This window comes from Solea senegalensis, linkage group LG9, assembly GCF_019176455.1.
Source record: "Solea senegalensis isolate Sse05_10M linkage group LG9, IFAPA_SoseM_1, whole genome shotgun sequence".
In the NCBI taxonomy this organism is placed as follows: Eukaryota; Metazoa; Chordata; class Actinopteri; order Pleuronectiformes; family Soleidae; genus Solea; species Solea senegalensis.
In genome coordinates this window covers 9,070,729-9,089,326 of record NC_058029.1, presented here as the reverse complement: position 1 = coordinate 9,089,326, position 18,598 = coordinate 9,070,729, and the positions used below count along the sequence as shown (strand labels likewise).

Genomic DNA, 18,598 nt, shown 5'->3' with positions numbered 1-18,598 from the left:
TATCTTAAGGTGGGAAGCTCAAGTCAAACAGACTGCAAGTCACCTTCCTTCACAGTGTTCTGTTTTAAGTTCCAGGTCCTGTTTTAAATGCAGCTTCTTTGTAAGAATAGCATCACGTACCACATGAATGTTGCCATTCTCTGAAGTCTGATGGGAGCAAGTATAACCATATTAGTTAATCACATAATATTAAAACATATGGTCACACAATGGCCAGAAATGTTGCAATAAACAATCACTATGCATCAAAAATTGATAATGTAATTGCTTATCCTGAAACTATACAGTTTGTTAATACAGTACATGTATATATTTGTTAATGTATAGTGTATTATTAATCATTCACTCGTTTAACGCTTGATTCCCACATGAGGGTCACAGGGAGCTGACATAGGTGGGGTTGCCAGTCATACAGAGACCATTCATAGAGTATATAATGTTGTATTTATTAATTATATTATTATTGTTGTTATATGGTATCTATTATATATTGTATTAGTATATCTAATCTTAAAGGTGATTGTGTTATATAAGTGAAGTGTACAGAATAGTAACAATAATGGCAATTATTGTCATGCTTTTTGATTTCATAAATTACAAACAAATATAAAACAAAATACAAGCAAAGGTATGACGTAAAAATTCACCAAAATATTGTTTACTGTGACCGCACAAACACGAGTTGAATGATAAATCGAGATTCTATTGTGGTCCTTCCATTCTATTGTCTTGGGTTAGAAGACGAAAAACAGGGCTTTATTTTGCACAGTAGTGAACCTGCATGAAGTGAAAATGCTAATGGTCATCGAAGGAAATGGTTGAATACCTGGTCAATACAAAGCCTTTAGGTTTGTCAGTGGTGTATTATTGTGGAACACACTGGTTTTGCCTTTCTTCTCGAGGCCAATCGCATCCAATTTAACACATTTCCTGTTTGTGCTCGAGCTCCAACCAGCGGAGTGGCTGCATGTGTGCTAATCAACACACACACACACACGGAGGGAAGAAGCTTGGTAGAGTTAAGATGGCGGCATGTGGGTGAGGAGGCTGGGATCTGAACTCGAGGTTTTTCGCCGTTAAACGATTCTTATGAATTCACATTCACACCGCAAACAAAAGAACAACATTTTCCACGTCGTCCACACGCGTATGTGTGGTTTTGGATTGACCCCATGACATCTATACACTTCGTTGTTCACCCGTTGCCCGGGACCGAGGATCAGCTCAATGACAGGTATTTCGCTGCGGCCCGTGGAAAAGAGCAAGTAAAATCATGATTATCTCGTTGGGTGTGATACACCGGGGGTCGTGTTGTGTTTATAAACGGCGTTGACGTTGTCATGTGTTTGTGGTTTCAGTTTTGTAATAATTTAAATGACCCCCGGGGTTGAAAAAAGGCCCGGCATCTTGAGCGATCCGCGTTAGCTCGCTGCTATCTAAACATCCAGTCCGGCGCTAGCCGCTAGCCTGTTAACTGGATTTTGCACGGGTTGCTAATGGTAGCAGGCTGTTTCCTTGGTTCTCCAGAAGGATTGGCTCACAGTCAAAGTTGAGATAGACAATGCGGATTGGGGGATGGGGAAAAGAGAGGGAAATAAGGGTCGTAAAACGCAACGTCGCTCGAAAAACACGAGTGTGCGTGTGGAAATTAGATGTACGCTAATTTTGGCATGTGTCACTGTTTATTTTGTGGGCGCTCCGTTGATTATCACGACCAATGAAGAAGCTAACGTCAGCTAACTGATAACTGCTGCTAATGCTAGTAGCCCCAATTAGCTGCCACGCTCTTTGACAAAGCTAAATATTGGTGTTGCAGGGTGTTGGGTGACAGAGTGAACGGTTTAATTTCACAGTTAACCGGCCAATACCACCACACAGTATTTACTCAATTGTAATTTTTTCCATTTTGCACCGATATTAAGTTTGGATTATCAAGAGATGCACAGCTAGCGACATTGCCTTTTATAATAATCTTGTTATCGACTTTATAAGAGTCAGGGCTTAGCAAAGTAAACAAGATGGGGTTCACTTACTTGATTTCTTTCCATTGTTACTCAAAAGCCACATCCCCCACGGACAGTAGATTTGATTGGACATACTATTGTTTATGACGAGGTGTCAGAATGTATTTATTTAAATGTATTTCTGTTGGAAATGTCTGAATTAAAGAGAGTAGTAGTCATGGAGGAATGTCCAGGAAACAGTATGCGACCTGTATTTTGGAAGAACATGTGATTTATGATAAATCTATTTATATCATCCATTGAGATTGAGCTGATTAATGAGCTGTTCTACTTACAGACTAGAGGCTGAGAAGTTGCTGTGTTTTTAGACCGACCTTGAGTATAAAAATTGGCTACAGGCTCAGAATTTTTTTTGCAGGTCAGTGTGCTATCAAAGTTTGGGTTTACCCGCCTAGGTCTGAGAGAAAGAGAAGATTGGTTTACACTGCTGGTTACATATCTTTTGGAAAACAGCACTCAGACATGTTGGTGATGTGGTCCATTGGTTATTTGAAGAGGTCATGGCTGTTTCATCTTCAGGCATGCATGCTATACTGCATGCTACAACTCACCATGTGCTGCTGGGAGGCCCCCTCCTCTCATCTGCAGAAGGAACTTGCAGTTGTCAGAGGAGATAAATGCTTCCATCAGAAATAAAAAAAGGCTGGTGCAGCTTGGATCACCAGAAGCGCCTGTTTGGCATGTACACCTTATCAGATTTCCCCAACTAAATGCCAGAGGTTTATTTTACCTAACTTGTGAAATGCCATTACCCCGTTGCATACATATTTATCTCGCATTGATCAGGATCAAGGTTACAGGAGCACTGGTTATACTTCAAGAACATGTCTCTGGTTTTTGTGCATTCTTTTGCAAGACTTAATGACATGTGGTGTGTATGAAGTTGGTAATGAAGTTTCGGTTGGATTAAAATCCCAAATTGTAATTTGGCATTTGTTTATCTGTGTGGGAATCTGAGCATTTATCAGAACAGATGTATCACTACTGTATTTGTGTTTCGTTATTGCGTATGAGAGATATATTTATCAAAATTGATTAAACATTAAGCCACTGTAGTTTTCAGCGATATTATAGATAACATTATCACAATATCTATATGTAATATCAGACAATCACACTGATTATTATCTTTTGACAATTTATGTTTTAAAATGATATATATTGAACCAGTCCTATAGATATTCTTTTTATTATTATGTAAGTACTAATATAGATATATTTACACAACATTACAACAAATTAATTATTGTGTTTGTCCAACATAAATTGTATGAAAATAAAATCCTCAAAGTTGAACTAACACACCCAGATAATGTGATTGGCGTCAAATTACTACTGGATGTATACCATCAGTCGGACTCGAGCTGGCCCGAGCACTCTACACACATGCCACTGTTCATACCACTGTCTTTAAACCCAGAAATAATAGAAGAAGCCAGTACATATACAGGACAACAGCAACCCAAACATGCCGAAATTCAGGCGGATACATGTTTTGGACTGATGATGATTTTATGCTCTAGCCAACTACAACTATAAACCTAATTTGCAGGATATTAAAGATAAGTTAGGATACAATCCAGTGATTCCCATATAATTGTATTCAGCACCTGGGCTGCTATGCTGGTATCCATGAGAATGCCACAGTGTGGCTCACCTTTGTTCTCATGCGGCCCAGTGATCATTGTATATTATACATTTATCTATTTTATATCTTTGGACCTTTTGGAGCTCACCTGTTCAGGTTTCTAGTTATAGTAGTTGGGTGATCATTATTAGTCGCACATTGATATTAAGGATTGTGTAAAATTGTTGTGGTGGTGCATCCCTGCTGAAATAATGATTGCTGAAAAACTGGAAATCGGCTGATTTCTTTGCGAAATAAGCCCTCCTTATTGTTATACATTACTAATATTGGACTTACACTGTTTAGACTTGAAGCGAGTAATACAAAGCTGAATTTTGCTTTCAAAATATCTATATTCTTAGTATATAGATATACTTGTGTATATACTATATATAAGTATTATTCAGAATGGTTTACATGACATTCACATTCCTTGTATTGTCTTATGCTGTAATACTTCATGCTGTAATACTTCAGGTATACTTTAAGGTATGATAATCCATGTAAGGCAGCAGCTGTAGTGTCCTGTTTTATCCTGTTTAAATTCCGGATAGTCATTGCAGGCGTTTGGCAAACTTTTCCGCTCAAGCAATAGAGGAAACCTTCCTGACTGTTCACAAAGAACGAGGGCATCGTCCAATGGCCCAACCAGTGAAGCATTACTGGTGCTAAACAACTACTTTCTAAACAGTACTGTTGCTTAAACTGTTCTTGAATTGGCACCTTTCTGTTTTTGAAAGCAGCACAAAAGTCCATAATAATAAGGAATGTTTTTAAATTTATAATATAATTGTGAACTTCAAATTACAATACAAACACTATTATTAATTATACAGCTATACATTTTCCCATCAAACCAAAAAATAAATAAAACCTTATTGAATTACATCTGTTTAACTGTAAATAACAGTTTTGACATGCGTTTGTATTGGAACAATCTTCAAACCACAGCAGTCCTTTTTGAATGTTATGTTCACATCTCATCCTTGTTTGAGTTGGATCTGTTTCTTCAAGTGGAAACAGACATTACATCAAACCCAACATGTGAAAGTTATTCTATAACTTGTTGTTGAGCTTGATCTCTTTAGCAACAGACACTGGTGCTAGTTTACTTTCCAGTCAGGCAGACATAAACCTAACTTTGAAAATTGAAATTAAGCAAAAATAACTTGTGCGGTAACAAAGTACTTTTGCAGAGTTGGTTTCCCTGTTGAGTTTGTCAAAAGTGTCTCGGTTGGCATTATCGGATGAAATTCTGAAATTCCGTCATTAGTGTTGTTAAGTCACGGTCATCACCGTTTCTGATGCTGTATGTTTGTGTGTAGACCTATCGTCACAGATGCAGTGCTTGCAATTTGTCTCATTTGTTTGGCATATTGCACTTATATATATATATATATATATATATATATATATATATATATGTCTTGAAAAATGAGGGATGCCCGATATATCGTATTTACAGATTATTGGTTTTTAAAGCCAATATCTGCTGATACCGATATACTGCACCCCTACTAAAATATTATTCCTCATCAGACTAATCTGAAAAGATGCTCATATTGTGCATTCATCCTGACAGCAATTTCTTGATTGTTGTTTATATATATGTGTATTTTTTTTCTTTCGAGTTTTTATGGGGCTAAGCCAATCTGCAGTCATTGGGTCTGAAGGGATCTTACTGGAATTAATGTGGTGTTCTTCTCCTTGCCAGGCTTCGTGAAGTCTCAGAAAAACTCAACAAATACAGCTACAATAGGTGAGTCTCTCTCAATATCGTTATTGTAGGCTGATTTGTATATTGTGGTCATGATTCTGTTAATTGTCTGTTTGCTGTTTTCTGTCTTTTCCAATGCAGTCATCCACACCTTAGTTTGCTGGAGCAGGCCCCGCTGAAACAGTGTGTTGTTGGTCCAAACCATGCTGGATTTCTTCTTGAGGTATTTCTGTAAATATGATATCTTATTATATAAAGCATTTAAGGACCTAGAGTTTTTTATTATCTGCTGCCCACCAGAACAGTTAAAATTTAATGGGAAGCTTTTCATTTGATCTGGGACGTTGTGATTTGAAGAGCTTTAGGTTCTTTTTATGTTCTTGTCTTTATTACAATAGTGCTTTAATAGTTTATAGTGCAGATTCCCACCATAGTAAGAAGTAAGATTATGTTAAATTTAGTGTCAATGACAGTCCATGATTTAATACTTGTATTCATACTGCAGTAGTTTTCATTTGTCTGTTGTATGCTTTTTTTGTATTTTCTTTCAGGATGGACGTGTGTGTAGAATCAGCTTTGCTGTCCAGCCGGATCGTCTGGAGCTCAGCAAACCGGATGGCAACGATGGGTGAGGGACTCGCCTATGATGAGATATGTCCTGGAAACTGTTTTAGCTTTGCCATTGAGATGAGACATGAATGGCTTGTGGAGATGCACATTAAGCAAGTGCAGGCTTCCTGATGGCAATTTGTGGGAGTTGAATTCCATTTGGAACTTGTTGCCATGTATGAATCATTTTGACATGGTTTCGCTTCTAGAGTGATACTCTTACTCTTTTCTTTTCTAAGAGTGAACCTCATATCTGAATTTATCACAGATCTATTTCCAGAAAGTCCTTTGGCAGGGATGCATTGTTGTTTTGCTTGATTTAATGTGGATATCTTGCAGTGATTCCCACATCTAAGCTGCTTCTCTGATTTATTGTACTACAGGGGGGGGGGTGTATTTGAATTTCCAATATAAAAACACAAATTTTGACATTGAACAACCAGCACGAAGAAAATCCCATAATTGTTGGTTTAACTCCTTGAGATCTTGTTGCTTTTATGGCTCTGAAAATACCTTTACTAGCCGCTTTGTTTTGTGTTTGCTGTGAGTGTGTATTTTTGGTGAATGACTCACTGATAGTTGTCGATGTCCTGCCAGTAGAACAACATCCAACAATGATTTCGAGGCCCCTCTTGGTGTTAAATATTCATGTGAATCAGGCTGTAAAAGGCTGAGGAGCTGCCTGCTCCAAACTTTTCTGCAGGGCTCATGTTTTGTTCCTCACTTAAGAAAAGAGATTAAATGTTTCAAATAGCCTTTCCGGCAGCACCGCTGTTGCTGGGAAGCCAGTTGAAAAAGAGTATGGCAGATTGTCTGTAACATGTCTGTCAGTTTACCAAGAGCTATGTGTATTATTTTGGCTTCTGAATCTGCCTTTTCTGTTGAATGTGATTTGTTTCTGTATTAAACTGTCTTATGTCACAGTATGGTATGAACTGAACTGTGCTGGAAATTGTTCACATTTAGTATCACTGTTGTCTGTGCTATTTATGAAGATTGTCATAATCTCGTTAACCTGCCACTAGAAAACAGCATATACAAACATATACTGTTGTGGTATAATAAATGTGTTTCACCAAACTCATAGTATATATATTACATTATAACAAATCTTGAAATAGGAGCAAGCACTTGCAGCCCCAAAATCCCTTTTAAAAATGGAAAGTCTTGAAAGAGGAATGAGTTGCAGCCAATTCTGATTCCCAAGGGTGTTGCCATGCTAGTCTCCAAAATACCCCATCCTGTTTTGTGGAATAATTTAAAACAAATCCTGAACCGGGGGTATAATTTGATGTGCCTCGGGTAAATTTAGTTTTTTGCTAACCCCAGGTAAAATAACATTATTTTGGTCCTTCTGGGACAACTTTAGGTTTGTAACTGATCTCCCATCTTTTGTTTCCAGTTCAAAGTTGAGCAGTGGTTCAGGGACAGGAAGGAGCTCCAGGCCAGGCAGGACTAGTGATCCTCCCTGGTTCCTGTCTGGTTCTGACACACTGGGCAGACTGGCAGGCAACACCCTTGGGTAAGTTCTGGCAGGGTTGACAGAGACGAATGGTCCTGTGAAGGCTCAAGAGTTGGAGCACAGCACTGACATTGCAGGAGAGGAAAAATCCTAGCCCTTATTATATTTGCTGTGGCTCCTTATTGAAGTTGTGCAAAACTGACAGCTGCAGAAATATCCACTAAACATGTACCTGTTGAATTTAATGTTAAATTGAACCAAAATATACAAGTGTACATTATATATTTATATATTTTTATGTTTATGTACTTTTATATCATGCCAACACTTTTCTCCTACACTACCTGATTATATTGGAAACCCTTGTCAGTATGGACGTTCCTGTCTCTGCTGTCACAAAGGTTGAATCCTTTTGTATCCACGTGTATGTGTATGTGTTTTGAGTCTGTTCTGCCAGGCAGATGGTGTTTTTGGCAGTTGTGTCTGACCATGGCCTTGCACTGTGTGTAACAGGAGTCGCTGGAGCTCTGGAGTAAATGGAGGCAGTGGAGGAGGTGGAAGTGGAGGTGGAGCAGGGGGAGGTGGAGCAGGAGGTGGCAGCAGCGGTGGAGGGGGGAGTGGAGGAGCAAGTGGAGGCGGAGGCACTTCAGGCAGGTCTTCAACAGCGGCTCGCGATTCCCGCCGACAGACCAGAGTGATTCGTACTGGAAGGGACCGTGGTTCTGGCCTTCTGGGTAGCCAGCCACAGCCAGTCATACCAGCTTCTGTCATCCCTGAAGAACTCATCACTCAGGTACAATAATCTCAGTCTTTGCAACTTTTTCATCCTGCTAAGATTACATTAATGTCAGCGTTTTCTGAAAACCTTTTCCTTGCTAAAATTATTCAGCTTCTATATTTACTCACAATATATAACAAGAAACAATTACATCTTTTTTTTTTGCCTTGCCTGTGACATCAGGCCCAAGTAGTCCTTCAGGGTAAGTCGAGGAGTGTGATCATTAGGGAGCTCCAGAGGACCAACCTGGATGTCAACCTCGCCGTCAACAACCTGCTGAGCCGGGATGATGAAGATGGAGATGATGGGGATGATACGGCCAGCGAGTCCTACCTCCCTGGAGGTTTGTCAAAAAATAACAACAAATGGGGATGATGTATTTTTTTGTCTTATTCAAAATATTGTGTTATAGTCATTGAAATTGACTCGATAGTATTTGCCATAATTGTAAAAGTAAAACAAAAACATTTTTCTGAAACGTTGCATCCTTTTGTGCCTTTGTTCCATGTAGAGGACCTGATGTCACTGTTGGATGCAGACATTCACTCTGCCCATCCCAGTGTGATTATTGATGCTGATGCCATGTTCTCAGAGGACATCAGCTATTTTGGCTACCCCTCTTTTAGACGTTCCTCACTGTCTCGCCTGGGATCCTCCAGAGGTAACTCAAAAACTCGCCTCTGTCTAGTGAAGGGAAGGCAAAGTGTTAGAGAGACTTTGGTGCCAGCACTGGTGATGGCTTTTGTTTGTGGGGATGCAGCTTCAGGGGCTTCAAATGATTGCACAACTGAGAACTGGGAAAATCTTCTTTTTTTTCTTCTGAGGATTGTTTGAAAAAAAAGAAGATTTATTTTAATTAAAGTTATCTTACAAGCAACACATTGTTTTGATATGGAATGATTTTGTATTTTTAGAGTTTAAAATATTTACCCCTTCGCTTCACTGAGATTTTATGTTAAGTTATGTTCTATGAAATTGTGTAAGCTTTTTGGGTGGGAAAATTCACTCTTCAGTTAGTTGGTTTTATTAACAGGTTTGCAAGGCTATAAATGTTTGGTGTTGTATGGTGCATGGATGTAGTACATATTGTGAGCTCTCTGAGAAAGGCCCGCTCTGCCCACCTGTCTTCATGGGGACCCTTTTTTAAGGCAGTCTATTCTAAAAACCTTCTTAGCCCATTTTTAGCCCTCATGCATGCTTTCTTCCTGTCTATTACTTCCTCTTCTATGTCGCATTTTAACATGAGCGTGCAAACTGATTCACTCACCAGTGTAATTGAGACTCCCACTGAATCTTCCATATTGCAACTTTGATTTGCATTACAGTAATTCTTAAGACTCTACCTTTCTCTATATTCTTAAAACTATGTTGACGGGTCTTTCCCAGAGAGTGGCTTACTTCTATCCCACTGGTGTGACCTTATTGCATACCAGTTCTCCTTCTTCCCCTAGAGCGTGACTCAGAGCTGTTACGTGAACGAGAATCTGTGTTGAGGTTACGCGAGCGCCGGTGGCTAGATGGGGCATCGTTTGACACAGAGCGAGGCTCCACCAGCCGCGAGGGTGAGCCTAGCTTGGACAAGAAGAGCATCCCAGTCCAGAGTCCTGTCTCCCTGGGAGAGGAGCTCCAGTGGTGGCCTGACAAGGTAGGAGGTTCAAAGACGAAAATTTTGAATTTTAATTTTGAAATACGACAATGCAAACTGTTTTCCATGACACTGTACAAAGAGCTTGATGGCAAATTAAACTGGCTTGGTAAATTTTGACATTTATTGAGATCTTGAATTTTATGTCCAGGATGGTGTGAAGTTTGTGAGCATTGGAGCCATGTTTTCAGAGCTGGTGGCTGTCAGTTCAAAAGGAGAGCTTTATCAGTGGAAGTGGAGCGAACCTGAACCCTACAGGAATGCACAGGTGACTTAAAACCTAAAAAAAAAGAACTCTATTTTTATTGAAATGCAATATTGCCTGTCTGATTATAATATGCCTAAAATAATACTTACCTTTCCCACTGCCATCAGAATCCTTCCATTCATCATCCACGTGTGTCATTCCTGGGTGTGGCCAATGAGAAGATCACCTTATTGTCTGCCAATAGCATCAGAGCCACCATAGCTACAGAAACCAACAAGGTACATTATGATGTCAGTCATAAGAATTTATGTGGTTGATTCTTGATAAAAGTTCCCAGGATCATTTTTGTAGTCTTAAGTTGTCATTGAGTAAATAAACATCATACACAATTATTTAATGAATTACTCATTAATTCACGCTTGTCTGTGGGTGTGGGTATAGGTTGCAACCTGGGTGGATGACACACTGAGCACTGTGGCCTCTAAGCTGGAGCACAGTGCTCAGGCTTTCCCCGAACTGCAGGGCGAACGCATGGTGTCACTGCACTGCTGTGCCCTCTACACGTGTGCACAGCTGGAGAATAGCCTCTATTGGTGGTAAGAGAAATGTTACAAGCATATTGTGCTGAACCCAAATTATAATCTTTTCTGAAATGTAAATCTTATCTGTAAATGTTTACTTGTTGCGTAAGTGATGTCTTTGTAGATTTTGGAGTGAGTGGTGATTTCATGGATGTTGTGATGTTTTGACACTTCACTGCTTGTATTTGCCTGCAGGGGTGTTGTGCCTTTTAGTCAACGGAAGAAGATGCTTGAAAAGGCTAGAGCCAAGAACAAAAAGCCAAAGTCCAGTGCTGGCATCTCCTCAATACCCAACATCACTGTGGGAACACAGGTATATTTATGAAATTTCCCCTGCTTTGAGAGTTTTGCACATTAATGTTAATTAACTGTGACAAGTTTTATGACTCATGTAAGTAATTGAAGTTAGTTTTTAAACACATGTCTTGCTACTAGTAATTTGTACATATTCCTTCTTTAGGTTTGCTTGAGGAATAACCCCCTCTACCATGCTGGTGCAGTGGCCTTTTCTGTCAGTGCTGGGATTCCTAAAGTGGGGGTCCTTCTGGAGTCTGTCTGGAACATGAATGACAGCTGCAGGTTCCAGCTGCGCTCTCCAGAGAGCCTCAAGAACATGGAGAAGACCACTAAGACCCAGGAAATCAAGTCAGTTTTGTTTTATTTGAAAATAATATCTCATGGTTAAATTATTTCATGTCTGTAAACGTTCAGCCCAACAAGAAACCAACTAGAAACTCAAGGCATTCTGAGGTTTTTATGTTTGGATGTACTTTGATGTCATTCATCATGTTAGTAGATATTAAAAAGTTCAGAAGTAGGGCAGTAGGTATCATTTCTGAGTTTTTATTGGTTAATAATGAGATTCTCATGATATGTTTAGTGATTCTAGGGTTCTTTTTAGCATCAGAAGTTTAAGTCACCGTAAAAGAAAGATATGAACCTTTAAGGTATTGTAAATATATGTTTAGTAAATTAATTAAACCTGCATTTTATGCATATTATTTGAAAACTATGCACAAATCTTAACTAAAGGTCTGGAAAATTTTGCAAATTTGTTTGGGAACCCAAAAAAATCTCCTGTGACCCATTTGTGTGTCCTGACCCAGTCTCTGGGGAACCATTGCTCTAGCAGAGTTAAAATTCTTGTAGAATTTAGCAGGCAAGGTGTTCTGCAGGATTCTGTTGTTCCTTTTTCCTTTTGTAGAAGCATTGAGAAGTCAAATTAATCTCACTATTTTGGTCTTACCCCATAGGACTGAGAGCAAGCCAGAGCTGGTGAAGACTGAGATGGGTCCTCCTCCCTCCCCAGCCTCTACCTGCAGTGATACCTCCTCTATTGCTAGCAGTGCCTCACTTCCCTACAGTATGTCATCTCTCCTCTTGTTATCTCCCTCTAATCTGTAGTTCTCATTCTCTCTCTCTCGCTCTGTTTCTAACTCTCAGGCACACAAGCAATTCCTTCCTCACTGTGCTCTCATTAGTTCTTTGACTTTGAAACAGATGGTGCACAGACTTTGTCTGGCACCTTCTCCATTTTCTTTTTAAGGACGTATGGCCAGCTCACAGTCAATATAGATTGCTATTTACGTGCCATATAAAGTGTACAGTTTGCATCCTGTGTTAATTTGTTTTTCTAAGTCCACACTGAGATTATTACTTTATTTCTTGCAGAGCGAAGGCGTTCTACCCCTGCCCCGAAGGAGGAGGAGAAGGTGAATGAAGAGCAGTGGCCTCTCAGAGAGGTGGTGTTTGTGGAGGATGTTAAAAATGTCCCGGTGGGAAAGGTGGGTGCTCTAAAATATTGTTTAACGTTGCAATTTGATTAATAAATATGTGCTAGATAATTTAGGCCTACTTTGTGTTTCTGTGATAAGACATGTTGATTCACTGCTCACTTCCTTTATATTCTATTTCAGGTACTTAAAGTGGATGGTGCATATGTTGCCGTGAAGTTTCCAGGGACATCAAGTAGCATGAGTAATCAGACTGCTGCCACTCCCACTGACTCAGACCCGTCATCGCTGTTGCAGGACTGTAGACTACTCAGAATAGATGAGCTCCAGGTAGTGATATTGATCCGTTATTACTCACTTGTCAAAGCACTTGGAGTTTGTGACTGCAGGTTTTTTTTTTTTTTTTGTTTCAATTAACTGTTTTTCATATTGTGCTCCTGCCAGGTGGTTAAAACCGGTGGGACTCCTAAGGTTCCTGATTGTTTCCAGCGCACACCTAAAAAGCTCTGCATTCCAGAAAAGGCTGAGATTCTGGCTGTGAATGTTGACTCCAAAGGTGTGTCTTTGCTATATGCTTAATGTGTCGTCAATGTGGTCAATATTTGTTCAATGTCCAAAATTGTCTTGACATTTGTATTTCTGCATGGAGTATTTCTAACCCTAAAACATTTCTCCACCCTCCAGGAGTTCACGCAGTGTTGAAAACTGGTAACTGGGTAAGGTACTGTATCTTTGACCTGGCTACAGGCAAAGCTGAGCAGGAGAATAACTTCCCTACCAGTAACCTGGCCTTCTTGGGACAGAGTGAGCGCAATGTGGCTATCTATACTGCAGGACAAGTACGATTTGATGACTTTTGTTGCAGACAATTCATCTTGAATTGTACATACGTACATACTAAAATATTAAAATCCCCCCAGGAGTCTCCAATTATCCTCCGAGATGGAAATGGCACAATCTACCCTATGGCCAAAGACTGCATGGGTGGAATTCGAGATCCTGATTGGCTGGACCTGCCACCAATAAATAGCCTGGGAATGGGGGTGCACTCTTTGGCCAACCTCCCGTCAAACTCCACTATTAAAAAGAAAGCTGCTATTATTATTATGGCTGTGGAGGTAAAAATGACTTCATGAAAACTGTGTAAAGCATAAAAAAAAATGAATCAAGAAACAGAATAAATGTGTTGTTATACTGTGATGAGTTATTGTAGTCATGACTAACTCTTGTCTCTTTGTCTCCTTTAGAAACAGACGCTGATGCAGCATGTACTGCGCTGTGACTATGAGGCGTGTCGACAGTACCTGGTGAACCTTGAGCAGGCGTTCCTGTTGGATCAGGGCAACCAGGTACTTGGAGCACTTCTGGGCCACCGTTGTGATGGAAACCGCAACATTCTCCACGCTGCCGTCTCTGTTTGCTTCCCTGTTAGTAATAAGGAGACAAAAGAGGAGGAAGGTAAGCTGGTGTGTTCATTAGTCACTAGTTAAACCTGACTGCTAGGTTTATGAGTTAACCCATTAAGACAGCATCAGGTAGCTAAGTTTGAATACTTCCCTATTTAGACTTGACATTTTCTATTGTTTTTAAGACATGCAAATGATAAAAGGCATATTTTTTCGTGTTGGCAAGTCCGTTTGTATAAAGTTTGTTTATCATGGTAAATAATCTGAGCCCACAGGTTTTTCAAGTCATTGTTAAACCCTCCTGCTACCTTGTGTGGGTCAGCTTGACCCGCTCGGTTGAGAATGGCACGGCTCCCCCTGGCTGTGGTATATTAAGGAAGCAGGAGGGTAAAACAATGGATGATGGGGAAGCAGAGCATGGCAGCTCAAAGCAACTTTGTCCCAGAGGACTCACACATAGATTTTGCTGTGCCTGCCGGATCACTCGAATATGTCTTATTATCTGCAGCAGAAAATGAAAAAACAAAAACATTGAATATCTTAAATCTGTGGTTTTTATTGTAAATCACTACCTTTTGTCCTAAAAAATAAACTCTGAATTAAGTGTTGGCGGAAAATCCTCAGGTTTTAGGAGATTGATCTAAAATGGTACCTATGTCTCAGCATGTAAGGGGTCACCTTATTTCTTAATTTTAAATTACATCCAAAATAGTTTGCTTATAATTTGCTTATTATACAAAAATGTATCTATCTTTTCTTATAGGCTATCTATAAGAAAATTACCTTTTCTTTCAAAACACAGCTCTAGCGTGGAGTCTACTCACCAGTATCACATTATTTGACCGCTTTCCTCTGACTCCACTCTGTGTGCCCATGCTGTTTTATTTCAGAAGCTGAAAGGTCAGAGAGAAACACATTTGCAGAGCGCCTGTCAGCTGTGGAGGCCATTGCCAATGCCATCTCTGTTGTTTCAAGCAACAGCTCTGGAAATAGGACTGGCTCTTCCAGCAGCAGAGGGTAAATAATGAAATGCATGGATTTTTGCAATTTCACAAATTTTTAACCCTGTGACCAGGCTCTCCTATGTTAAGATAATATAAGGATTGTTCAGGCCATGTTTAACTTTGTGTGTCACCTCCAGGCTTCGTCTGAGGGAGATGATGCGGAGGTCTCTGAGAGCTGCAGGTCTTGGTCGCCATGAGTCCGGCCCGTCCTCCAGTGACCACCAGGATCCGGTGTCGCCACCTATTGCCCCACCAAGTTGGGTCCCTGACCCCCCACCCATGGACCCTGGTCAGTGCCTCTTAACAAAACTGTAAAATAAGTGAATTACATCTGTGTGGTGTTCAGGGCTTGTGTATGAATAAATCTCTAATGTTGAAAGTATTTCTAAGCTTTCTTTTATTTGTGTTTTGTCAACAGATGGTGACATTGACTTCATTCTAGCACCAGCTGTGGGTTCCCTCACTACTGCCTCTACTGGGACTAGCCAGGGGCCCAGCACCTCCACCATACCAGGTAACAACATCTTAAGGATGAAGGAAGATGGAGGAAGGATCTGAACTTGTTAATGTGGATGTTATTGTATATGATTTGTGTCTTGTCCAATTGATTGTGTTATCCATGAACAGGGCCTTCCACTGAACCATCTGTGGTTGAATCTAAAGACAGAAAAGCCAACGCACATCTTATCCTCAAGCTGATGTGTGATAGTGTTGTTCTGAGGCCACATCTACGGGAGCTGCTTTCTGCAAAGTATGATTCGTAATTTTTTTACACAAATATTTATTACTCTCTAAACTTAATTGCTCATCAGATGGTCTTGATTTATTTGCACAATTGTCCCTTTTAACATGCTCATGCATATTGTTCTTGCCACTGTTTGACAGGGATGCCCGTGGAATGACTCCGTTCATGCTGGCTGTCAGTGGGCGAGCCTACCCAGCAGCCATCACTGTTCTTGAGGCTGCTCAGAAAATGGCCAAGGGTACGTTAGGCAGTAATGCTTTAAACTGTGATGTCATTTAAAAACACAAAACTATCTAAAAATGTCAGCCCTTTGTGACTAATTTTACGAGCTTGTACTCTTTGCATGCCCAACCAGTTCACTGTGAATATATACAGAGAAAGCATATTTTTTGTGAATCTAGTGTAAATAAATGGTTAGATAACAGCTGCAATGGCAGAGCTTATTCATGAGTGTTTGCATGAATCCTGACCTATTTCTGCTTCAGCAGCTGACTATCAGCCTGTAAATCGCCTCACTGTTTTTCCATGTTTTTTCCACAATTGTCATATGCTCAGTGGGTGACCCAGGCATTACAGAGAAGGAGGATGCGGACTCTGTGTTCATGGAAATGATTTGTCCCTCTGGGACCAACCCAGACGACTCGCCTCTGTATGTTCTTTGCTGCAATGACACCTGCAGTTTCACTTGGACCGGAGCTGAGCACATTAACCAGGTCAGCCATAGCGGATTACGCTGTCATCAGTCTTCAACGTAGTCTTCACTCAGACCATCCAGCACTGATATCAGATAAGGATAGGATTTTCATTTAATATATAAATACTTTGTGAGGCTGTTGCATAACTGACAACCAGTTAGACCTCAAAATGTAAGGCAGAGATGTGACTCATTGGTTCTTTATTGAAGCTACATTTTTTGCCAACAAGCACCAAAGCAAAGAGCACAAAGTTGCACAACTGTTGATGGTGTTTGTGAATCTCTTCAGCATTAAGTGTTCACTCAAGAGTTGACTCACTGCCTTTTTTCATCACACTGACTTTGTATCTAGGATATCTTTGAGTGTCGGACCTGCGGTTTGCTGGACTCCCTCTGCTGCTGTACTGAGTGTGCAAGGGTGTGTCACAAAGGACATGACTGCAAGTAAGTCCCTTGTTTTGTGTTTGTGTTTTCAGTCTTTCTTACCTGTCACATTTATAATGATTAATCTGCATGTGTTATTTCACAGGCTAAAGAGGACATCTCCCACAGCATACTGTGACTGTTGGGAGAAATGTAAGTGTAAAACACTGATCGCCGGCCAAAAGGCTGCTCGCCTCGATCTGCTGTACAGATTACTCACAGCAACTAACCTAGTCACAACACCAAACAGCAGGTATGTTCATTATTTTATGCTGATCAAACAATTTTTATGTATGAACAGTGTATTTATTGTATTTATTATTTATTTTTTTGTTTTTGTGTCTGCAGGGGAGAGCATATATTACTGTTCCTGGTACAGACTGTTGCTAGGCAAAGTGTTGAGCACTGTCAATACAGACCACCACGAATCAGAGAGGACAGAAACCGCAAGGCTGCTAATGCAGAAGGTTGGTACACCATCAGTCATTATTGACATTATCATCTCATGTCGTCTTTCAGTTCTGCCTACGGCTGTAGATTTCTAAAACAGCTGTGGTATTCAACCCTTGCTTCGTATTTCCTCTTAAGACTCTGACATGCCAGACCATGATCTAGAACCACCCCGCTTTGCTCAGCTGGCTCTGGAGAGGGTTCTGCAGGATTGGAATGCCCTTAAGTCTATGATTATGTTTGGTTCTCAAGAGAATAAAGACCCGTGAGTATCAGTATATAGCTCTCCCATCATTAAGATCTGGTTGGTAAAATGAGCCTGAAAGCCTAAGTATGTGGTGTATTACGAAATGAAAAATGTTACAGAGACTCAGCAGTAATGCATCTTTCCAGAAACACTATTCCACTCATGTAATTTTATCCAGAGACTTCCTTGTGGGTAGCTTTTTTTGCTGCTTTATTATTTGTCATACACCAGTGCAATACACTTCAATTGTGTCGTTACTGACCTAACAAATGTGCCTGTAATTTTCTTTCCTTCCTGCACTATATAACAGATCATATTTTGAGATTTATATTGTTGGTCTTTCCTAGACTTAGTGCCAGCAGCAGAATTGCCCACCTTTTGCCTGAAGAGCAGGTCTACTTGAACCAGCAGAGTGGCACTATTCGCCTTGACTGTTTCACCCATTGCCTCATTGTCAAGTGTGCCCCCGACATTACTGTAAGTACAGTTGGCATTTCCTTCTGTGATCTGTTTTTTTTATTTCATTTTTTTCCTCCAGGATTCACTCATTTTATTTTGTATGGTGTTTGTTTTCTCCTGTATTAGTTCATAGACACTTTATTGGGCACTCTGGTGAAGGAGCTGCAGAATAAGTACACTCCTGGCCGGAGAGAGGAGGCAGTAATTGTCACCAGAAGGTTTCTTCGCTCTGTAGCCAGAGTGTTCGTCATCCTCAGTGTGGAGATGGCTTCTTCTAAAAAGAAAAAGTAAGATTAATTCGTTGACCCTCTCAAAGTCTAACATACTAGGAGCATACAGTTATGGCACTGGTTTTGATTCCGGTTGTGTTTGTTTCCTCCATGTAGCAACTTCATCCCACAGCCCATTGGAAAATGTCGGCGAGTTTTTCAGGCACTCTTACCATATGCTGTGGAGGAGCTGTGCAATGTAGCAGAGTCATTGATCGTTCCTGTGCGAATGGGTATTGCAAGACCTACAGCTCCTTTCACTTTAGCCAGCACCAGCATTGATGCTGTTCAGGGCAGTGAGGAGCTCTTCTCTGTTGAACCTCTACCTCCAAGACCCTCACCTGATCAGTCAAGCAGGTTTGTTAATTTTAATTTTCCCCTTCATGTTGAGATTTGTGATAATTATTCTGGTGCCCTGAATTCAAAGCACCAATATGTATGTTGATCTTTACGTGGTTAAAAGCTAAAAGTAAGAAGACTGCTGATTGTCCTTATTCCCGACTCACAAAATCTTCTG

The 18,598-nt window shown here is 40.3% G+C and overlaps 1 protein-coding gene across 5 annotated transcripts in view; it reads left to right on the top strand.

Moving 5' to 3' along the window:
• Positions 1 to 991: 991 nt before the first annotated feature.
• ubr5 (ubiquitin protein ligase E3 component n-recognin 5) overlaps positions 992 to 18,598 on the top strand; it is a 29,047-nt gene continuing 11,440 nt past the window's right edge. For all 5 annotated transcript variants that reach the window (XM_044034025.1, XM_044034024.1, XM_044034023.1 and 2 more), the window contains exons 1-34: positions 992 to 1,234; positions 5,366 to 5,410; positions 5,510 to 5,591; positions 5,920 to 5,996; positions 7,380 to 7,499; positions 7,953 to 8,232; positions 8,401 to 8,560; positions 8,729 to 8,878; positions 9,651 to 9,862; positions 10,014 to 10,130; positions 10,238 to 10,348; positions 10,512 to 10,666; positions 10,847 to 10,964; positions 11,112 to 11,296; positions 11,905 to 12,014; positions 12,323 to 12,435; positions 12,568 to 12,714; positions 12,829 to 12,940; positions 13,069 to 13,223; positions 13,305 to 13,502; positions 13,632 to 13,842; positions 14,681 to 14,807; positions 14,932 to 15,083; positions 15,213 to 15,308; positions 15,422 to 15,545; positions 15,680 to 15,777; positions 16,095 to 16,252; positions 16,586 to 16,677; positions 16,763 to 16,909; positions 17,005 to 17,123; positions 17,245 to 17,371; positions 17,701 to 17,830; positions 17,939 to 18,099; positions 18,199 to 18,438. In XM_044034025.1, the coding sequence (XP_043889960.1) occupies positions 1,173 to 1,234; positions 5,366 to 5,410; positions 5,510 to 5,591; positions 5,920 to 5,996; positions 7,380 to 7,499; positions 7,953 to 8,232; positions 8,401 to 8,560; positions 8,729 to 8,878; positions 9,651 to 9,862; positions 10,014 to 10,130; positions 10,238 to 10,348; positions 10,512 to 10,666; positions 10,847 to 10,964; positions 11,112 to 11,296; positions 11,905 to 12,014; positions 12,323 to 12,435; positions 12,568 to 12,714; positions 12,829 to 12,940; positions 13,069 to 13,223; positions 13,305 to 13,502; positions 13,632 to 13,842; positions 14,681 to 14,807; positions 14,932 to 15,083; positions 15,213 to 15,308; positions 15,422 to 15,545; positions 15,680 to 15,777; positions 16,095 to 16,252; positions 16,586 to 16,677; positions 16,763 to 16,909; positions 17,005 to 17,123; positions 17,245 to 17,371; positions 17,701 to 17,830; positions 17,939 to 18,099; positions 18,199 to 18,438 (4,691 nt within the window). In that variant the 5' untranslated portion in view covers positions 992 to 1,172. The remainder of the gene's footprint in view (positions 1,235 to 5,365; positions 5,411 to 5,509; positions 5,592 to 5,919; positions 5,997 to 7,379; positions 7,500 to 7,952; positions 8,233 to 8,400; positions 8,561 to 8,728; positions 8,879 to 9,650; positions 9,863 to 10,013; positions 10,131 to 10,237; positions 10,349 to 10,511; positions 10,667 to 10,846; positions 10,965 to 11,111; positions 11,297 to 11,904; positions 12,015 to 12,322; positions 12,436 to 12,567; positions 12,715 to 12,828; positions 12,941 to 13,068; positions 13,224 to 13,304; positions 13,503 to 13,631; positions 13,843 to 14,680; positions 14,808 to 14,931; positions 15,084 to 15,212; positions 15,309 to 15,421; positions 15,546 to 15,679; positions 15,778 to 16,094; positions 16,253 to 16,585; positions 16,678 to 16,762; positions 16,910 to 17,004; positions 17,124 to 17,244; positions 17,372 to 17,700; positions 17,831 to 17,938; positions 18,100 to 18,198; positions 18,439 to 18,598) is intronic.